This window comes from Scleropages formosus, chromosome 21 (assembly GCF_900964775.1).
Source record: "Scleropages formosus chromosome 21, fSclFor1.1, whole genome shotgun sequence".
Lineage (NCBI taxonomy): Eukaryota > Metazoa > Chordata > Actinopteri > Osteoglossiformes > Osteoglossidae > Scleropages > Scleropages formosus.
The window spans coordinates 23,365,096-23,381,693 of NC_041826.1; the positions used below are offsets into that span (position 1 = coordinate 23,365,096).

The following is a 16,598-nucleotide window of genomic DNA, read 5'->3' on the forward strand; positions in this document are numbered from 1 at the left end:
TTTTCATATATATGTTACAATAATAACAATGTAATTAATTATTGTAACATATAACAACAACAATGTAATTAATTACATTATTGTAACATGTATATGACGCATGTTTTCATATATACATATGTATATAGATCTCAGTGTGCATGTTTTGAGGCGCAATTTCATTGTCGCTGCCGACGACGTCATGATGAAAACGGGTCCGAATCTGTCAGTTCCCTGACTGGACTTTACAAGGAAAACTTAAGAAACAGACAGAAAGAGCTGCAGTCCGCCGTGACTGAGCCAGACTGTGCATTTCAACGTTTTATTGAAACTTCCAGGGACATTGAACGCTGTTAACAAAACGGAGACAAAGGAACAAAAGAATATTCCAAGAGTACAGAATCTAAAAGACAACTTTTAAATCACAAACGAAACCTTGTAATCCTGTGAGATTCGGCACTTTTCACGTTCAGCTGTGTTTGTACAGGGTTTTTGGAGGAAACCATGTGGACGAGCAGTGCGGTGATGAGGGAGCAGCATCTCCACTACCGGGCCGAGCCGAGACGAGCCGAGCCGAGCCGAGCCGCGGGAGCGCGCGTTAGCACAGCTTCGCCCGAGTCCTAGGGGGGTCGGGGGGTATTTGGGACGGGAAAGTGGGCACCTCACACTCTGACACTCTGACACTCTGACTGCCTACGAGGAGGACCGTGAAGTGCGCAGGACGGAAAGAGAAGCTCACGAACAATCTTTACACACGGATATATATACAGGAACAATAAATTAAGGGCGAAACCTGCGGGCGTCAAACGGGACGTATGTACACGCGCTGCCAAATAATTACATAAATATTTTCATATACAGATCATTTTATATTTATACTCGATGTTTTCTCGAACTTTCTTTCACATCCCCTCCCCCATTTAAAGACAGTATGATTGAAATTGTGCAGCCGCGGGAAAGCGCGCGAAAAGGCGGGAAAAAGGCGTCGCGCGCGCTTTTCCACGTTTTTTTTTTTATTATTATTAACGATGGTCTTAACGCACAACCTTGTCATTTCGCATAATTTCCGTTTTTGGTCATGTTAAAATAGCACATTTTAAGTCGCACTCCGGACATGCAAACTCTTCCTTTTTGCATCACGTACAAAATTATAGAACCCAAGGATTTGCGTCGCATTTCAAACTTTGACGCCGTTTCGCCGAAAAAGAACGCGCGCAGCGCCGCGCACCCGGTCCGACCGCCTTTTTTTTTTTTAAATTAAAGCGGTTCCTTTTCTCCACACACAGCACCGTGAAGTATAAAACAGAACATGGACATAGCAGCTTCGTGTGTATCTCATATTCACTGTTACCGACCGTGTCGGTGGGCGCGCGGCTCACTGTACGGTAAAGTACAGTACACAGATTTCCTTACGAAAGTGCAATAAAAAGCCAACGCTTGGACAAGTCAGTAAACCAACCTGGTACAGGACAGAAATGACCGTGCTGTAATAATAATAATAATAATAATAATAATAATAATAATAATCCATTATTGATGCTGTCGCTGTTGATGCTTATATGACCCTTCCGGTTCTTTCCTAAGGAGACATGCTTCTTGGCCTGTCCTGCTGTGAGTCCAGTCCGCTGACGAGGCGCTGAATGCTTTGCAGTTCGTTCGCAGCGTCCTTCTGAGGTCCACCTTTGGGTGAAATAGACACGGAGCCCGACGACCTGGTGGGCGACCTGCTGTTCAAATCGGAGGTGGAGTCGAGGGCGCCTGGTCCAGGACTTGTGGCCATGCCGCCGCCGCCTTTCAGGTCCTCAGAGCTGCCAGTCACTGAGGGGAGGGCTGTGGTGAGCAGAGAGCTGCTGTCCGGCACCCCCATGGGCAGGGAGTAGGGGCTGTAGCGCAGACGGGGTCGCACGGCGTTCAGAAAAGGGTGCCGGTGCACCGAGGACGAGGCCGCAGAGGAAGCGGCAGCAGCAGCCGCCATGTAGTTGTAGGGATAAGGGAAGAGGCCTCCAAAGGGAGACATGGCGAGTCCCTGCGAAGGACAAAACCTGGTTATTCACACTGCCCGGCACGGTTGACATCCGTAGTCCAATGACAAGACGAGCGTGGTGTACAGCCTGCGTGGTCTGGGAACACCGCAGGTGAAGAATTTAGCACCTGGAATAACCATGGGACTGCAGCATGCTGTTTGTCACACCGATATGGAATAACATCTTTGCGTGCCTTAAAAAGGAGAGTTTGTTCGCATGGACATAAAAGTCCCCACAGCATCCCAAATCAATATAAATTCTGTCGTTACACATGGCGCTAATTTACAGACATTTCAAAACGGAAGCGCACGCATTCTTATGTGGCACACAGATTTAATCTTAAATTTATTTGAGAATATATTTTTATGGGTACAAATGACTTGTAAGTAGCCAACTGGTTTAATATTTTGGCTGTCTTGTGGTCTCGGCATTTTATCACTTCTATATAACTCTGATGAATGCATTTATTGATGGATTTTAAACATTTATGTCAGATGTTGGTAATGGCACACTATGTACATGATATAGAATACACACACACACACATTTTCAGAGCCGCTTGTCCCATACGGGGTCACGGGGGAACCGGAGCCTACCCGGCAACACAGGGCGTAAGGCCGGAGGGGGAGGGGACACACCCAGGACGGGACGCCAGTCCGTCGCAAGGTACCCCAAGCGGGACTCGAACCCCAGACCCACCGGACAGCAGGACTGTGGTCCAACCCACTGCGCCACCGCACCCCCTGATATAGAATACATCTAATCTATTTTACATGTCTCATTTTAATAAATTGTGTACACATGCACAAATGTAATGTATCGAAACAGTTATTACACTGAAATTTACGTGTTACTTATGTGCGGACGGGGGCGCGGTGGCACCGCAGGTTACACTGGCACCTCACAGCTCCTGAACCACCTGGCAGAATAGGGCTTGAGAGTGGCTAAGGGTGTGCAGAGTTTGCATGTTTGCCCCCCCCAGACATAACTGGAAGAAGGTCCTGGTAACCACATGTGTCCCTCCCTTAACTTGGAAACCACGCCTGTGGTCGCTGTGATCCGACTCCCGACTTGATGGCGCTTCCAACTATTTGCATACTGCATCTTTCAGTTCAACTTTAATTCATTTTTTTGGGTGTTTTAAAATATTGCTTTTCACACAGAAGTTGTGTTTGCTGCTGTATAGTGATTCTGTATAATAATGAAAAAAAGTGGGCATCTCTGAGAAGATACACCTGTATGCTTTCAGTCTGAGAATAAAATAGAAGATATTTTTACCTGTGATGCTAGAACATGCTGCTGAAGGTGAAAGGGCAGTCCGGGCGTTCCGGCTAGGCCTTGCGGTGGGGACGTTATGCTTGTGGTGTCCATGGTATTGACCCCTCCAGAAGACACGGCTGCCAATAAGGGGCCCATGCCTGCGGCCGCCATGTTCGAAAAAGCTCCTCCCATGTTAAACTGACTGGGGTGAAGAAGGAAAGGATGAGCGCCTCCCAGCGGGTTGAAAAACTGCTGTCCCGCCAAACCTGGAGGAAATCCAAAATTATGCAAATGACCCTGGCTGATCTGAGCACTGCTGTCCGTTTGAACAGTCAAGGGCATGTAGTTCTCCTTGCTCATGGACCTGCAGTCGTCCGCCTTGGGTGGCTCTCGTGTCGGGCTCTTCAGTTCATCCCCACCTAAAGATCTCATAGTGCTCGAGGTGATGGTCACTGGGCTCTGCCTGGAATCCGCGTGGCTTTTCTCAGTCCTGGGCGCTTTCTCTCGCTCTCGGCCTGCGCCGACACTGTTGGTGAGCAAGTGCGCTTTGGTGGCGAGCGCCCCGTCGTCCCTCCCGTCCTCTGTAGTGGTGCTGATCTTGCTGGAGTCCTGTCCGTCCTGCGGGCTGCCGTCTTTGCTCTCCTCGTCACTGTCTTCGTCGCTTTCACAAACCTCTGTCCAGAGTTCAGGGTCAATGTTAATATTTATGTTACACTGATGCACAGATGTGTTTTTTTGGGAAACAAGGCCAAAAACATCTTTATCGTCAATTGTCGATTATTTTAAGCTAACGTACAAAACAACTCAATTACTTTTTTGGAAAATATGTGAAAGTATTTAGTTTTAGGTGTTGATGAGTGGAACAGTCGACTGGTTTTACTCTGTAACTTTTAGCTTGTCTGGCCACAACTAAGATAATTATACTGAGTGCAAGTTGGCTACATGTCTAAAAATATTCTGCTGGTAAATAAATGTGCATGATATTAAAACTTTTGCAACATTTTAAAAACTGCTTCTGAGCAGCTCCCTGCAAAACTGGATCTGCGTTTAGTCTAAATTAAATAAATAGTTGTCACCCCATCACCCTAGAACGTCCTTTCAGAAAAAAAGTGTGACAACATTTGACAAGGTGAAAAAAGACCGACTTCCTCAATTTGTGGAATAAATCACTGATTCAAACAACATCTGGGCATTTTTTTTCAGGTCTGTAGCCTAAAACGTCAGTTCCTGACTGGCACAATGGATCTAACTTTTAAACAAAGGAGGGTTTGGTACTTGACTTATAAAGTAAACATCCCAGGATTTATTTAGTACATATGTTTAGTGCTTAAAATTTGGGTACATTTTATAACCATGTTGCCATGGCAAAATATATGCTATGGGAAATTGTCCAGGAGATATCCGAGCAAATATCCGCAAGGCACCAACAGAAAAAAAAGAGCAAAAAAATCACCCTTTAGCGCAGAGCCTCCGACTGCTGACGCCGGACCGAAGCACTTGAGGGAGGCCGGGTCCGAGTCCTCCGACGTGCCACTGTCCTTCTTGTGCTGCTCCTCGTAGGATCTCAAGGACTGCAGAGCCAGCTGCTTTCTGAGCAGCAAAACTCGATTTCAGCTCAGCAGACACGACAAATACCTCGCACTGTAACTGTTTACCAGGGGTAATCAGGTAAAACGCATAGTGCGTAAATGCGCACAACTGCGAGTTCACGACGCTCGCACACATATGATGGCCAAAAGGCAATAGATAATATTCTATAATATTAGCAAAAACAGTAACATTAACACTTCAAACTGCAGCGCAGAATGCACGATTTAAATTAGTGCTGGACACACTTTATTTTACGTTTTGCGCGCGACTTGGCTGTTCCATCGAGCCCAACTCATCGTACAACACAATCACAGCACTTGTAGGTTTTGCCATTTTTAATTAGTCGACACAGTTAATTAAACCACGTGTTCTAATTTAAGGTGGCAGTCACATTTTAAGGGTGATTAAACGATTTTTAAAGCGCTATTCTCATGAGTTTTCACCTCATTTCCACTTATTTACTTTCAATATATTTTCCATTAAACATGCAACTGTAAATGAAAACCTTTGAAAAAGAAGTAATTCTGAATTTCTCTGTTTAGTGCCTCGGGTTTACACGAATTACATTTCTTGTTGTTTCTGTTTGTGGTGGAATTACTTTAAAACACATCTGGTGACGCATTTATGATTCCGCCACAACTTGGCTAATTTTGTTAATTGTTAAATCATGTAAATATTAATAGTCCTACCTTTTCTCCCTCCTGCCGTTGCCAGTGTCACGAAATCCCTTCGCAAACGGGTTGTTGTCTATTTTCAGTTGTGTGATCTGTAAGTGCACGAGGACAGATGGAAATTTACTATGGTTTTCACTCGACACGGGAGAGCCCAGAATTCCCTGACAGTCCCAAAAAGTCGCAGCTCAGCAGAGAGTCAATGAACTTCGGATTATTAAAACCCTAAGCGATTACAGATACAAGCAAGGTCAAGTTTACTCCCGAGACTCCTATTTCAAATTATTTAAAATTCCCGGTTTGAAATAATGGTAAATATTAAGCAGTCCAGGGCACCTCTATCTTCAGGAGAAGGTTCACATTTGGAGATCACATTTACTCCGTCCTAGACTGCCCTCCTTTATATGTGAAATTATTTTAAACTGCAGCACAGACGACTCAGGTGGATTACCACAACATGCAGCTAGAATTCCAAACCCCTCTCTTCTTGTTTACCACGGTAAAATCCCAAACTGTTCGGTATACCTGGGGGGAGGTACACAGCAAAAATCTGCGGTGCCAAAGCACACAGTTGAGCGAGTCCGACCATTTCCTCTCAGTGCGGATTTAAAAAAGCATAAAAAAAATCACAGCACATTTTAAACATATATTATAGGTTTGTTAAACAAGTCCCGCACGAAAGCAGTGTCTGCAGTCACTGCTGCAGTACTATTTCCCACAAAAGGCCATATGCAGTTCACGCTGATACCTATTTTTTCCCTCTTCAAATCGCCCTGCCCTGTCTCTCCAGCTGAGGAGAACTTGCATCGTAAGAGTCAGGTGAGAGCGATTAAGGAGCTCATGCTCTGCGACACTTTACCAGGGTCTTCGTGGCTATTTCACTACGGGGAGTGTGTGTTTCAGCAGCCCCGCGCCCCGGGACTGGGCCCTTTCTGCTTCATCTGCTGTCGTGTCGGAACCGAAAAAACACACACTCTTTGTTACGGGCTACTCTACCATGCGTAATCTTCATTCCGCTCAACAGCATCTCGCCAGCACCTTTGGATCCTCCAGATCCTCTAAACAGCAGTAACTCGAATAAAGCTCCACTTGTAACATTCCTTTAAATGAAGAACATCGAAAACGATACAAATTTAGCATGATAATAACCCATATGGTACTTCACCTTTCTATACGCTATCGATCCATATTTATTATTGATGAATAACTCAGTAAATCGGGTTTTATATATATAGTATATATTATATACTAACAGGCTACGTGGTCCGGTTAGGTATGATTTCACATACATTAACAATATGCCTCTAAACTCAATCTCAGTCACCGGGAAAGTAAAAAAAACAAATATGCAGGACCGGATCGAGGTCACTGAAGGTTGTTTTAAAACGAAAATAAGGCGCAGTGGTGAAGGATTCAAAAGTAGGTGTCACAAACAGCTATTGCGCGTGGAAACCGGACACGAGTGTTTTTCAACCTTCTTCGTAGCATCAACCAAAAAAAAACTAGGCAATTTTTTTTTCTTTGCACGTTACAACCGTCTGTGTGTGTAGCTATGCGTGTGTGCGCTTATAAAAAATGCATCTATTATATTAGGGTACGTAGCACCCAAAGTACACCGAAGAACTGCGCACAACTAGTATGAAAAAACAAAACCAACATTTCATCACTGCCAAAAGGCCGGGGGAGGGGAGGGGAGGGGGGGGTCTTTCCAGCTATTTTTCTTTTATTTTATCCCTATTTTAGAGGAGCCTCTGGGGACAAATTAAGAAATTGGAGAACGATGGAGAAATATGTATCAATAATTCAGCGCAATAAAGATAATGCACTTTATGGGACACGCTTCGTTATTGCGAACCGGGATCGCGCGCATAATCCCCAATAATCTTATTGGGAGAGGCAAGTAAAAAAGCGGTGAACACGGTTATTGTTACCTTGTCGTTCTGATAGGCCGTCACGGCGATGAACTCGGTCTCGGGAAACACGTACGTCCTGAAGGTGCTGTAGGGGAGCTTGAGGATGTCGTTCGCGCGCACGATGTGAAACCTCGGCTGGTATTTGTGCATGGAGTTCAGAATCGTCTGCAACAGGAAGCAATTAAGGATTTAAAAGAACAAATAAACACCCTTTCCAGCTTCCTGTCCCAATAAGTTGCTTATTCGTTTGCGCGGAAAACACTTCTATTTTTTAAATATCACGAGTCAGTCACTGCATTTTCGTACATAATTAAAATTCACTTTAACTGTATTAAAATCGACATAATTAATTTCGTCGATTAATTGTTAAACTCCTGAATCTCTTAAAATACATAAATCTAGAATGTTTGCATACACTGATTTTTAAAATAGACTTAAGATGTCCGGGAGAGTAAAATAAAAAACACTACGACCCACTTGCCCCAGATAATAAAACTAAAACAAATTAATAAACATCAAATAAGCTGAATCCCTGCTTTAAAAATGTAAGAAAAATCATATTAAACACACCGAACACGTAATTCAGTGTTTCATGTTTGGCTGCTGTTTTCATGATCCTTAAAAGATGTCTAACATATATTTGCCTTTTTTGGTTTTTTTTTTTTTTTCCTTTTTTTGCATTCTGAAAAATACAAGCAGACAACTCCTTGAAAACTTGAACAGTCACTGGTGCGCGGTCAATATCACTTTTCGGGTTCAATATTCCTGCACAGTAAAACAAGGGGTTCCCGCTTTTTCCCGCCAGTACGGACCCAAAAAGCGCGCAACGTGTTTTCCCGTAACAAACACTGTAAAATGTGGTGAATGTGGACCGGGGCAGCGAGGAAGCGTCCGGAGAGCATTCGGACCCGTCCAACTTTTCATCCCGGACTTGTGCCTCGGAATCCCTGGCTACACTAGCGGACACTACTTGTACCACCACCAACGGCAGCGTTTAAAGACCGAAACGCAAAGTAAGAGGTAGAAGACGACAGCTGAAGAAGACACTTACAAAGCCATGCTTGTCCGAGATGTTGTTCGTCAGTTTCAGCTTGTGAAAGTTGACCACCTTGGACATCCACTGCTCGCCCGTGGCCGGACTGTCCGGGTGGATGTACATCCTCTTTGGCATTTCGGGGTCAGCTTTCCCCGCCACCATCCAGCGCGAGTTGTGGAATTTGTACCTGCAGTCGTCGGCCGCCACGATGTCCATCAGCAAGATGTACTTGGCTTTCTTGTCCAGACCAGAACACCTCACTTTAAACGGGGGAAACATTCGCCTTAAACAGAAAGACACGAACCTTACTTGAGATGTGTTTACTCGCGATCGCTTTTACCTGCAAGTACATAAAGTGGAAAGAACGTCAAGATCGTTAATGTTTGCACGTGACAGATGCGCGGTGAGCACTGCGTTAAATCGCGACGTGTGATTAAAGACGCATCAATTTTCATGTAAATCCGAACAAAAGCAGAAAGGAGAAAATGGGCTAACATACCATAAAATATATTCAAAGTGTAAAAATAAAGCAGTGCTTCAATTTCAAGTGCAGAAATGACCGAGTTTGAAGTGAGCAGTTTTTTTAATCCAATCAATGTGTAATAATAATAATAGTAATAATAACAATAGCGAATTCCAAAGTGTAACTGAAAAAAGGGATTTTTTTGTCACTCACTGGTTGCATGTTCTTATTTTTACACTCATCATAATTATGACCTTATTATAACTGTTCGTAAACGATATATTGTTACAAATGATTTATTGTTATCTGACCAGGCAGGAAAGACGACATCAGAACATACATAGGATTCTGACATATTGACTTCATTGGCAAATCATATGTGAACAGAAATTATGTAAAAAGCCCAGATTTGCCCTAATCACACAGCTGAGCTGTGAAAGTGCAGATGTGGAAATAAGAAAAATGTCTCCGCCTCGGCTCAGCAATTCCCTCAACTCTCTTTACCATGGTGCGTAGCCACAGTATGAGCACATTAGGCGCGGCTGCTCTGCTTTTACCTTCCAGACTTCGTGATGACCATCTCGGTGCCACGCTTGTGGAACTGCTCCCACAGGTCTTTGGCTTCCAGGTGAACTTTGGGGTCATCCTCCACGTCCTCCTCGGGCTCCAGCGCCTTCAGAGGCCGGAGGTGCGCGGCCGCGGCGGCCGCAGCCTGGGGCCCGAGCGAGGAGAAGTGCAGGCCGCCCTCGGCCGCCCCGACCAGCTGCTCCATGATGGGTTTGCCGAGCGCGCCGGGCAGCGACAGCGAGCCGCTGGGGGGCAGCGCCAGGGCCGGGAAGAAGGGCGGCTGGTGGCCCAGCATCGCGCTCATGGCGAAGTCCGGCGCCCGGTGGGGCAGGAACGGGTGGTAAGCCATGCTCGTTCCTGGAATAACCGGGTCTCTCATGGGGAAGCTCATTCACTTCACTGCGCGCTCTCCAGACTGGGCAGTGTCAGTGTCGGACTACTCGAGCAGTACTGGGGCTCTCGAGCGCAGAGGTCGGGGTGCGAACTTCAGCGCCGCATTTTCCTCGATGGACACAGACAGAGAGTGTGAAAATTCCTCACGGTGTGAGCGAACGCATTCCTGCTGCCGTCTGTTCGGAGTCCCAGCTAGAAAAGTGCCATTACTTTTTTTTTTACCGGCCGGCGACTCCTCCTTCTTCGGGCTCCTTCACAGCATATATTATATTATGTGTATATGTATGTATAATATTTCCCCCCGGTTTAAACCGTGTAATACTTCACTTTTTCTGGGGGCTGTCAGGAAGCGACACTCACTCACTCACTGACTATTTCGTTTTGCGGTAAAAAATTCGGTTCAACAATTCTGTCAAAATTCTGTATCCTTCAAATGCAGGATATTTTGTGTCTTCTTGGCTGAAGCTTTTGCCGCGAGAGAAAAAAGAAAGAAGAAGAACAAAAATGTTGCGCCGAGATGTTTCGATTGCGCGGAATAGATCGCCTCCTCGAGCGCTCCCACCCTTTGCAGCTCGGCGCTCGCGATCACCGACACGCGCACGCGTCCATCCTCGGTCTCGTTCACGCGCGCACACACAAACACACCCACGCGACTCGAAAAAAAAAAAAAAAGAAGCCAGAGAGACGCACGAGGCAGAACGAGGCTCCGATGCGGGCAGAGCGGAGGCGCGATCCCGGCGCCCAGCGGTTCTCCGCGCTTCTGTGTCCCATCCGCGCCGCACCGGATGGGATGTGTGCGCGAGTCGCGAGAAGCAGGGCCCTGTTGATTGGCTCTTTCACGCTTTCGGACCAATTGTGTGGCTCCGGAGGCGTGGTTTTCACAGGTCGGGTGGAGGGGCAGGTTTCGGTTATAAAAAAGAAGGTGTCGGAAGCGGTAACGCCGCTCCAGCGCGAGCCCATGTGAGTATGTCAACATCGTTACGAGTGGCGACGGAGGGAGGGACGAGGGAGGAGGGGCGGGGGATGTGGGGGGGGGGCGGACGGACGCCGATGGCCGCATTGTGGGACCCGGAGAGGGAGAACCCGAGCCGAGCCGAGCCGAGCCGAGCCGAACCGAACCGAACCGAGCCGAGCCGAGCCGAACCTCCTCGAGGCGGCCGTGTCAGTAGGGAAGCACACAGTGGGAGCGCGTGGCTGCGCGCCCCTGCGCCGAGATACACGCGTGTCCGAGTAAACGTTTACTGTCGGGTGTAAGCCGCGTTACTGTGGAAGGTAGGGCCTGAACAATGTACATTTTTTGTACATTTACCTGTGCCATCTAGTTACGTGCAAATAATTTAGTGTTCAGATTGTGTTTATTATGGTTAATTATATATATCTATAAAGCCTGCATTTTAATGGTTATTAGAAGGTGCAGGCCACATAACACGAGACAAGTAGAAATACTCTACTACTCTACTGTTCTCTGGTTTTAACTCAGTGAAATCTCTTAATGTCAGTGCGATCGACTGATGTGAAGTGATTCTCATTTGTGCATAGTGATATTTTGATGTTTTGTTTACATTTCTTCCAAAGCTCCTCTTACTTCTGGAGTTGACCTGGACAGGGATAATAATAATTCAGTGGTGTATTGCCTCTTCATCTCTGTCAGTCGAGCACGTGTATCAGATTTAAAACAAGGTCGTGCGGCGCCTGGTTATTGGGGTTCTGCTTATTATGATTATGAATCGTCATTTTTTGCTGCACCAGTCTGAGATCTAGCGTGTAGATGGAGGGAGACGCGAACATCGTTGGCTGTCAAACCCTACGCAACAGCACCCCCACCCCCGCCCCCGCTCCCCGCACCCCACCCCCCGCGCCTGTGCCGGACGTCGCGAGCGGAATGGCGCGCGGGGCAGTAAAAGCGAGCGCGCCACCGAGAGCGCTCTTCCATCGCATCTTTGACGCACTTTTTTTAAAGAGGTCTTGGCGCCAGGCGGGTGACGTCCACCTCACTGCACGCGCCCAGATCCCTTTCAGTTCACTGCATGGAGTCACTGGAGTCTGATCTGGAGGGAGGGAGGGGTTCGAGTCTTTGCCTCCTCTCTCTTGTAGGACCTTCACCGTGCAGTGATGAGGCAATAGAGCTAAAATCGACAGTCGATGGCACAGATACGTCGTATCAGGGGAATTTAAATGCACGCAGTGCTGCCATACATATTTAGACTGAAATTATTTTTTCAAAACGGTTACGTCATAATTGGCTGAAAGAACATATATATATATATGTTATGGGCTGTGTTATCCTGCAGAACACTATTCGAAAATATGCCATGGTATCTCAGGGCGCTGAATGTTTCATTATTTTATGTATATATACATATATATATTTCAACATAGATATAAATATGTACAGTCAGAATAATCCACTCCTTTGTGATAAATCTGAGGGATTTTTGTGCCGCGGGGTTCATTTCCAGCCAAAGTGTTCAGTCAGGTTGGCGGTGATTCCGAACCGCCTTGTCCTTTCACTTCACATATAATAATCCTTATCTTAGTGGCACAGTGCAAGTTTTCGGACGTCTCTGCAACTTAAAAATAAATATTTGCACGCTTTTCTGTGCGTGTTTTCCTACGTACTAGAAGAGAAATATATATTAACAGGAGCCTGAGGGGTTCCGGTGTGTCCAGCTGCCCCATTTGCAGCTCAAGAACAGGGTTCGCGCACCACGGCTGAACCGTGAGCAGATAGGAGCCCCTCCACGAGGAGTCCCTCTGCTAAGCGATGGCGCGCGCCTCGCGCGGACCATGTCTGCTCTGTCCCTCCTAAATGGTCACCAAGTAACTGTTACCCTCATGCGTGGCATTTTGTCACGTCTTTTATCACCGCTTTTTTAATGGCACCGGAGGGCAAAACTATTGATGTCATTTAGATGACTGTCCGTTTCATTTACAAAGATTTCGGAAGAATGAAAACACTTTATCCGGCCGTTTACGTTTGGACTAGACGGAACAAAATTGACTTTGAAACATGGGCCACACTTTTTTTTACTAATAGAGGAAGAGTCCGGAACCCCCTCCCGACACCCTCCTGACATGATCCATTTGCGTCGGCGAACTACATTGGGGGTGGGGGTGGTGGGAGCGTTTATTTTGACAGCTTTTGCTCAAATATTGTGCGGCGCACGTGCGGTCCCGAGCCCGTGCCGATTACACGCTTATTGAATTCTGCTCCAAACTTTCGCCGCTGTCCTGCGGCACTTTTCAATTTAGCACGAGGTGTCACCAAACAGGGCCAAGAAGTGTTGACGCAGCGGCACCTTTCACTTGGTGCCACCGGGCTTCATTACGCAAGCGGCCCCCGGTCCCTCGGAGACCGAGAGCACTCAATACACTGCAGTATATAAACTTTTACGGGGTTAGTGCTGCGCGAGACCCGCGGGGCCCTCAAAGTGCAGCTGATTGATGACACAGTGTTTCTCTCCTAACCTTTTCATACACCCACGTCGCATATCGCTTCAAATGTTGCCTCGGACACTCCACAGAAGACAAACACTGTATTTTGGTTACAAAGTAAGCATTGTAAAGACATATAAATAACTGAGCGGGGGGGCGATTACATCATATTGATATAAATCAGAACGCGTTGCTGTGGTCTTTATCAAAAATGACACTAATGATATTCCGGGTCTCTTTTCCCGTTGATGCACGTGCACGTCCGTGTTTCGGAGTCACACAGTGTAATATTACCTCGGCAGTCTGAGCAAACAGTTAAGGAGCACGACGAAATATGCCAATAATAAGTAGTTATGGCACAAATATATAGAGCAAACGTCTCTTGTGTTTCAACGTCTAGTTCAGTAACAAAAGATGATCAACTCAGAAAGATGAGAAAGTTTTAAAAAATTCATTCATAATTGGATGGAACACTAGGTGAATGAATGAATGAACGAATGAACGAATGAACAGATTGATGGATTAAATAATTCATGCATTCCTTTATTAATAATATCAAACAGCAGACCTGACTGTTGTCTTGTGGGTCGCTTTATTTAGGATGTTTAGTCTTTCCAAGTAAAATTTGGAAGGAGTGTAGTTCCGATATTTTTGGGCCTTGTAAATATTCTGTTTTGGCTCAGAGGCATTCTACCTGCTGTAAAATTAATCCGCATCATTTTGCAGTTGGTGCAGTTGTAGTCGGAAATTTGAAACGTATCACAGATTCCTGCTCTCACCCGAACAGGTGAAGTTAAAATTCATTTCACTAAAAAGGGGGGGAAAAAAAGGAAACGGTACCAGGAAGCAACGGGAGCTCATGTATCTTTTTGCATCTTTTTTCTTTTGCTTATACAAGTATGACCTAACCTAACAAATCTTTTAAAAGTAATATGTAACCCAGATTGTGTGTTTACAAAAAGATGTGTGCTTTAGGTAATTCCCTGAATTCAGCTGAAACGGTTGTCGGAATTGCTCGAAAATTGAAGTTGGTGAAATTGAATTGAACAGTTCCGTTACTGATCCAAGTTCATGTGGCCTTTCTCATTTTTCAGGTTTACCGGTGAAATAATCCCTTTTGTTAATAAAGCCCCCCAACCCCCCGGAGCTCCCCCTAACCCCAGTGTTAGTGATTGACTGAGCCTTCACATTGACCATATTTCTGAGCCTTCAGAGCAGCAATATTTCTCTTCAATAAATCCACGTGAGAGAGAGGTAAAAAAAAGTTGAATAAAGCGCACACTTGCTTTGGCGCCACATGTTTAGTGACAGCCACGTGTCTGTTGAAGAAATGTTCAGTTTTGAATCTTTCTGCGTCGCGAATCGCCAAGGACGTTCAGAAAGTGAGTACAGTACAGTACAGTACAGTACAGTACCCGGTTCTGTTGATGAAGTGCGGCGGGATGTGCGAGAACAGCCCGTATTAACTGACCTGCTCCTCATACGGACGTCTGCGCTCCTCCTTATGGCCATTTACCGCGTGTTTAAGCCACGTGCTCTTCCTATATATATATATATATATATATATCCCATCATATTAATATTGAAGGCACCGCGACCGTCAGCGGGTTTCACCCGAATGGAAAACACAGTACCGTCACAACCAAAGCAAACATCATTAGCAACTAACTTACATTCCCCCCCGAAAAAAATAGAAAATGAGGCGCCTTTATGTGATTATGATTTGAAAGATATTTTATGGCACGTATCTGCTAACATTTCCATACAGGTGTTGTTCTGACCTTCTGTCAGTCAACAGGGAGACCATGAGTCATGGCAAAAGGACATTTTTAAAACCGTCTCAAACTCGTTTTCTCTAAAAAAGTACCTTTGTAAAACAATTGCTGCTATGCTTACAAAGACATTTTATATTTAATAAAAATGGAAAACTGACACAGTTTTTTCGCCATTATTGATTTATATTGTCTAACCTTACGGAGGTTTTAATATTGAGATATATCGAAAATGTAACAGTAACGGTTTGAACTCCTCCTGTGTAACTCGGTGACTGAATGCAGGGAGTCCAGTGTAAAGTGTGTAACACTGTAAGTCACCTCGTATAAAGAAAGGTATCAGTCTGGAAACATGCCTATGAAAGAAAAAATGTACATTTGAAACGGGTCCTCTGCTGTTTGTGATCTTAAAATATGTCGCTGGTAGCACTGATTCTAATAATAAAAAAACAAACATACTGACACCAGTGGAGAATTGTGACCACACTTCCGAAATCCTTCTAGAAAAGAGTAGCAATATCCCATTTTTCCGTTTTTCGATTAACAACCAGAAAAAAAGGAGACAAAAAAAATTATTAAAAAAATGTCTCCGGCCTCGTCCTTTGCTTAGTGCACAAAAAATGAAGAAATATTGCAAGAGGAATTTCCCAACAGCCCCTGACCCTTTGCAGAAACATTCATTTTCCAAGCTAACCCCCCCTCCCCCCGCTCCGGGTCGATGGGTGCGCGACTCTGTATCGCTGAGTGGCTGAAACGGACCGAGAAGCGCGCAGATTTTCGAGGGTGAAATCAATTCCGCTCCGAGTCACAGAGACATGAGGTTTTCGCCCTTTTCGACAATCGATCTGATTTGGGGACGCAGAGAGAAGGAGGGCTGTTCAAACACCAGTTCGAGAGTTTATTGCAAGCTTTTAGAAACAGACATTCATGTTTGCCAAAGATGCAAAGGAATTAAAAGAAATAGCAGGTTTGATTTTATCTTCTGCTTCCTTGACAATTTTTTTTTTTTCATATTTAAAATCTAGTAGCCTGAAGATGAATTCAGTTGATTCCTAGCGACAGACTCAACCAGGACAAGAGGTGTACCATTTTAATCTGTTTTAATATCGAAACACATGTAAACAACTCGACTGTCTAATATTGATACTTTCACATCTCAAACAATCCGCTTTACTTTGATTCCAATGTTCTACGGTTCTAAAATACTTCCTTGGAGATACTACGTCTGTGTTAGTATGGAAATCATATTACCACAATCATCATTTGTTTAAATTCTGGACTATAATTCAACTAATCTGTCGAGATTGTAGGCTCCATAAATCGTTGAGATTAAAAAAAAAAACTGTGAAGTGTATATTTCCATTTTATTGCAAATAATCCCACCGTTTTTGATTCCCAAATTTAAACTTAATGATTTAAAAAGGAGGCAACAAATGTGGAGAATATTCTACATTTAAATTATTCAAACCGCGTGAAAAGATTTTAATCACAGCAA

At 45.1% G+C, this 16,598-nt stretch overlaps 1 protein-coding gene across 1 annotated transcript; it reads right to left on the reverse strand.

Moving 5' to 3' along the window:
* Window positions 1–320: 320 nt before the first annotated feature.
* Window positions 321–10,643, reverse strand: LOC108927525 (T-box transcription factor TBX3-like). The gene is made up of 7 exons (XM_018740892.2): window positions 9,494–10,643; window positions 8,489–8,756; window positions 7,456–7,602; window positions 5,543–5,619; window positions 4,717–4,853; window positions 3,282–3,937; window positions 321–2,005 (listed from the first exon to the last, which is right to left on the reverse strand). The coding sequence occupies exons 1-7, from the start codon at window positions 9,892–9,894 to the stop codon at window positions 1,559–1,561; spliced, it is 2,133 nt and encodes a 710-aa protein (XP_018596408.2). The 5' UTR covers window positions 9,895–10,643; the 3' UTR covers window positions 321–1,558.
* Window positions 10,644–16,598: the final 5,955 nt, after the last annotated feature.

Coding starts and splice junctions, on each gene's coding strand:
- LOC108927525 (XM_018740892.2), bottom strand. CDS start 9,894: ATGAGCTTCCCCATGAGAGACCCGGTTATTCCAGGAACGAGCATGGCT. Junction 8,757..9,493: donor GTCATCACGAAGTCTGGAAG/GTAAAAGCAGAG, acceptor TTTCTGTTTAAG/GCGAATGTTTCCCCCGTTTA. Junction 5,620..7,455: donor CGGCCTATCAGAACGACAAG/GTAACAATAACC, acceptor GTGCACTTACAG/ATCACACAACTGAAAATAGA.